The sequence below is a fragment of the Acipenser ruthenus genome, chromosome 24 (genome assembly GCF_902713425.1).
Source record: "Acipenser ruthenus chromosome 24, fAciRut3.2 maternal haplotype, whole genome shotgun sequence".
In the NCBI taxonomy this organism is placed as follows: domain Eukaryota; kingdom Metazoa; phylum Chordata; class Actinopteri; order Acipenseriformes; family Acipenseridae; genus Acipenser; species Acipenser ruthenus.
In genome coordinates, this window is record NC_081212.1 from 11,600,385 (window position 1) to 11,606,384 (window position 6,000).

The 6,000-nt window shown below is 39.2% G+C and overlaps 1 protein-coding gene across 1 annotated transcript in view; it reads right to left on the minus strand.

The window, feature by feature from the left end:
• The window catches only part of LOC117398671 (TM2 domain-containing protein 3-like), a 32,469-nt gene extending 28,122 nt beyond the window's left edge, over positions 1 to 4,347 (minus strand). Inside the window, exon 1 of the mRNA XM_033997711.3 lies at positions 4,163 to 4,347. Within this exon, the coding sequence (XP_033853602.1) occupies positions 4,163 to 4,271 (109 nt within the window). The 5' untranslated portion in view covers positions 4,272 to 4,347. The remainder of the gene's footprint in view (positions 1 to 4,162) is intronic.
• Between the last annotated feature and the right edge of the window lie 1,653 nt (positions 4,348 to 6,000).

Here is a 6,000-nt window from a genome sequence, read left to right on the forward strand (position 1 = left end):
TACATTTTTAACATTACTTCCCTTGATTTTAAATTCAAAACTTTTCACAATATATCCGAGCATCTTGTTGGCCTTTTTACAGCTTCCCCACATTGTCTAGATGAAGACATATCTGAGTCAACATAAACTCCTAGGTCTTTTTCAAAGATTCCTTCAATTTCAGTATCTTCCATATGATATTTATAATGCACATTTTTCTTGCCTGTGTGCAGTACTTTACACTTCTCTATTAAATGTCATTTGCCATGTGCTTGCCCAGTTCTGAATGCTGTCTAGATCATTTTGAATGACCTTCGCTGCTGCAACAGTGTTTGCCACTCCGCCTATTTTTGTGTTGTGTGCAAATTTAACAAGTCTGCTTACTATGCCATAATCTAAATCATTATGTAGATTAGGAATAGCAGAGGACCTAATACTGATCCCTGTAATACACCACTGGTTACCTTGCTCTATTTTTGATGTCTCCTCTAATCAGTAATTACAGTTGGGTGCGGCTGCTCCCGCGTTCCCCACCCCCCATCACTGCAGGCCCCTGCAGTGACCTCGCTGGCCACTATGGGCGTCCAGCAGGCCCCCATAGTGCTCCCTTCTCTGTCAAACGGTTTTCTACCAGCTGCGAGCTTCAACAGGGCCCCACTGCCCCCTTCTATTCCTTACCTCCGCGGTCTTCCAAATGTAACCTTTTAGGTTACCCTCCCCTCACTGCAGGCATTCAGCAGGCCCCTGCAGTGACCTCCCTGGCCGCCATGGGTGTCCAGCACGACCCCATAGTGGTCTTCTCTGTGAGATGCTTTTCTTCTTTCAGCTTACCGGCAGTTTATTCAAACACTTTCAAAACCATTCCCATTTCTTTGAATATCAGTCAGGGCCGCAATACTGCATACTCTGGAGGCCTTCTGTTTTCTACATGTTAACTACTCCCTAATCCACGTGCATGCATTTCATTGAATCCCTACTGCGTTCAATATGAGAAATTAATCTTTTATGTGGGACTTTGTCAAAAGCTTTCTCGAAATTTAAATAAACCATGTCATATGCTTTGCAATTTGTACGCAATGAGGATAAATCCTCGAGGCAGAGCTTTTATCTCCTACCTTCTCTCTATTTGATCCTTTCTGTTGATTTCCCTCAATGATGTCATACTTATGGTTTGGTTCCTTTTTTTTCGCAAGGAACTCCGCCTGTGGGAGCTCCTACTAAAAGAAAGGAATGGCAGTACTTTCTTTTACGACAACTGTCTCCTGCTGCACAAAGACATTCAGCCGTTCAAAGATGCAGCTCCCTCTCTTGGCTTTGGAGGATACTACAAGGGAAAATTGGTTTTCTGCTCCATGGCCCAACGAATTCAGCATTATTCCTATAACCGATCACTCCTCGTCATTGCGCAAAGTGTGTCCATTTGCTGTAGCCGCACTCCTTTTGGGGGTCTTCCTGGGCTCAATCCATTCTTCTCCACTCACAATTCACCTTCAGTCTAAATCTTTAACAAGATCGTTCATTCTCCCACCATATAATGAGTATTCAGAAGGATTACCTGTTTATCTGTTACTCATCAGTTCATTTTCAGAGCTCAACACATTCTCGGCCACCTGAATATAATTGATTCTCTTTCTCGTTTCCAAACGCAGAGATTCAGAGCATTGGCTTCCGAAGACGACCTCCTGCAAACTCAGATTCCTCATTTTTCAGACCTGACATTCATGTGAGCCACCTGCTGCATTCCCTGATTTCTGCAGGCTCAAGAAACAACTCTTCTCAGCATCACTCCCCGCTCACTGCAAATGTACCGGTCATCCTGGAATTGCTTTAAAATTTCACTTTGCATTCAACATTCCTTTCCATCATTTTCAGTGCCCGTAGTGTCATCCTGTTTTATGTCCCTTAAGAACAGAGCTATACGATTTGAATTTCCGCCATCAAGTTTTTCTACAAACTCAACTCAATTTCAGTGTCCCAGCTCTACACTCTGCAACTCACAAATTTCACTAATCCTGAAAGGGCTTCAACTATCAGAATCTCTTTCTCCTCCTGCTTGCCTACCTATTGCCATCAACGTACTCTCTTGGTGCCTCTCGTCTGCTCCAGCTACTCCTGCCTGTTTTAGATAAAACCTTACAGCTCTTTCTCTTAGCCTTCTTGGGTTCCCATAGGTGCTGGGAGTCTACATCGCTCTCAAATTCAACCCCCAGATTCACCCCTTAATCTCTGACCTAGCAATCCCCTCATCTGATACCCTTTCCTTCCTGCTCAAAAGAAGTAAAACGGACCAGGAAGATTAGAGAAAGCTTTTCAATTTTGTTTATAAATTAAACTCCCATGTTGGCCCATATGACCCCTTTCTCTCTTGTCCATCTCCATCTTTCTCAGGGCGCATCACCCCCAGGCCCGCTGTTTATTAACGAAAACTGAACAATCGTCACCCAACATTTGTTCTTCTTTCACCTGATTTATTTCCAGGTCCGGATTCGCAGCTGAGCAGTTTTCCGGTCCTTCCTTCAGAATCGTAGCAGCTTTTTCCCACTGAGTTCCAGACTCTCTTATCAAACGGTTAGGTCGTTGATCCTCCAGTGCTACCAAGTTTACATTATAACAAATATTATGGAGCCTAAAAATGCTTTTACAGAAATGTGCTCTTAAGTGTTAGTAGCCTGCCTGGAGGAAGGGCAATCGAATCAGCCATGGATTCCCAGAGGTTTATTTCCCAAAAATGGGTTTTGTTTTCCTCTCCTGCGTGCTGATGATCATTTGTTAAAGGTTGGCTAAACCTTCAAGTGGGCTATATTCAATTCTAATTGTGGCATTGAGACCGGCTTGTTCTTTTTGGGGGTCTCAGCCTCGTCCAGTTGGCCAGGCAGCGAACCCTCAAACCAAGTTAGGTTTGATGCCAAATGAATGTGTATATACAGCATACTTTTCTGTTAAATCGCATACTCCGCATTCTCTACAATAAATATTTGTACTAAAACATTTTGTGATTGGTGTTTGTCCCGAACTACTGAAATTGTACTTGTGCTCACTTTATTGCTGGTGGATCGCAGAGTCCACTGATCCACCAAAACGTATCTCAATACTTAGTGTATTGGCCCCCCACTGCTGTATAGTGCAGGGCAATTTATTTCATTTTTCTTAAGGCTTTTTGTACAGTTAAATGGTGTCTTATACATAAACACACAGTCTTATAGACAAACACGCACACACACAGCAATACACAAACACAGAGAACACACAGAACTATGCATCAGCTGCAGAAACACACAGTCATACACACAGTCTTATAGACAAACACGCAGTTTTACAGACAAACACACACACAGTCTTATAGAAAAACAAACACACACACAGTCACACACACACAGTCTTATACACAAACACAGCCATACACAAACACACACAGTCTTATACACAAACACACGGTACAGTCATTTATAAAGAGTGATGGACATTAAGATGGCTTTTTTGGTTGCTTACAAATATGTTAAAGTTTAAACATTCATGAAATGAAGAAGAAACTATTGCCTCTAACATGGCGAGATAACCAGCTCCAAACACAGCGCTAATTATCAGCGTAATTATCAGATAGTTCTGGTCAGTCAATAAGGTGCTCTTTGGAAAACTACAGGAGCAGTAAACAGAAATCGAGGCATAGTGATGTGTAAACATGATTGTGTGGCCCTGCATCATTCCAATGGTTTTACAACAATCTTCAACATAACCACAGGCTAACGAGGACTTCTGACAAAATGCAGAATCTGAAAAATAAATCGAACTTGAACCGTAGAAAACATGCTGGCAGCAGCCTTTTCGGGTTTTGTTATTAACCTGTACCAATTCTTCTGCCAGTAAGAAGCCACCAGAAACACTGCTGACACGAGTAACAACATCAGGGCTGAAGGAAGAGAAATATTTTACTGATTTAAGTTTATTTCTTTTTGTCTTACTTGCCTGTGTTTTTGTAAACGCTGCAGTTTTTTGTGTTAACTGCAAAAAGACCACTTAAATGACTACTCAAATGGCAATTACCGTCCTTACTAAGCACAATTATGGAAGTAAATATAGAGATGTTTTATAGACAAAATAATTTGACCACAAAATGCACGTTGCGTGCCCTATTTCCCGTCGTATCAACTTTGAAACGTCATTACTGTTAGAGCTTCTTTCATACCTCGCACAGGCTGAAGACACAAATCCAGCAGCAATAAAACAACGAGTCCAGCTCTTCTCATGTTGCCCAATTCCTTCAACGCTCTCAACCGATCCCCGTTCGCAGCCATGTCTGACACTGATTCAAACACTTCCGCCTCCACAGCCTTCTTCCTCGTCCCCGCTGTGAACTCAGCTCCTAGCTCTTAAAGTGGCAGTCACACTATTGGAATAGACGTAATTAATTAAATCGTACAGCAAATTCTACAGATTTTAACCTGACATGTTTTTATAATGTACTTCTGCTGCAACAGAAATCCTGGCATACAAAGGTACATAAAAAAAAAACTTGTATTGATTTTTTACTGAATTTGATTTGATTTGTGCTGTACAATAATTTGTTAGTTTTTGTAACCCATTTACTATTTTGTTGTTGTTGTTGTTATTTTCATTAGCCTCCATAGCTTGGATTCGAACCGACGGTCTCAAAATGCTGTGGGGCCAGGAAAAAAAAAAAAAAAAAAACATATTCAGAAGGTAGTGTAAAATGACATTGTCCAGAACTGTTAGCAGGTAGTCTTTAAAAATACATTAAAAAAATATTCTCACTGTACTGATACACTTCTTAAATTGATGACTAATAATAATAATAATAATAATAATAATAATAATAATAATAAATTAAATGCAGTACCTATTAAATGTTACCTCAAGTTCAATGTACAACGTGAATTCGTATAATTTGTTTTAGAAAAATCCATAGTTCCAGTACTTTAAAATGTAGGACTATTATCATATTTTTCCCCCATTGTTAAAAATAAATAAATAAAAAATAAGCATTAGTAGCAATTTCTGATTAAGAGGCAAATTGTGACAACTATTGATGTCAGATTCTGCTACAGGTAGCACATTTTTACGGGGAGGTCAACACACTCCTCATCCCTAGTTGTACTTCCAAATAACACACAACGTTTTGGCGACGTTGCGTTTAGGTTGTATTTAAGTTATGGCAAACGTGACGTGTTATAAACGTTGCACACACGTTATACAATGAAACGTAATGTTGCAGAAAGGCTGTATATTGGTCGTATTAGATACAACGCTGTGTAGAAGTTACCTGAAGATCCTAACCCCTTGTGTTCTCTGAATGTTGCACAATAACACTGTGTGCACATTTAATTGCTCCGTTTCTGGAACTTTAATTTCAAAAAGATTAATCAGTTAAGGTATGAAGAAGAAGACGATGAAGAAGAAGAAATAATTTTTTGCCCATTTTCTTTTTATTTTATTTTGTTTCACTAATTTTGAAATAAAGATTAATACAGTAGTTTCATATAATTGCATCATGTTTTGTTATTAAGCAGTATTGTTTTATTTTTGTACTTTTTACTGTACAATGTTTCCTCACTTAAATATACAAATGAATTAATACAGCTCACTTTGACAAGAATCAAACTCTTGATTTATGGTTCTGAAATATAAACAAAACAAATATAAGCATACATACATAAATAAACAAATACAAATACCATCAGAGATGTTTAAATATGCAACTGTCAAAATTAGCTTGCCATCAACGAGGTGTTTCAAACGCTGGAGCATCTGCCTCTCGTGAAAATCCTTGCCCTCGGAAACTTTCAGATCAACAGCGGCAGTTGAGGTAAGTTGGTTCCCTGACGTAATTTCTATAAAAACAGCAACTTTGTAAAATGTTTTAATTTCAAGGATTTCATTATTTTTTGTATGCGTTTCCCATGTATGTATTCTTGTGTGTTTTTTCTTTCTTTCAGAATAACAACTTCACACCTTAAGGTAGGTTTACCTTCAGATTTCTGTTGGGAATTTTAGAATATATGCAGT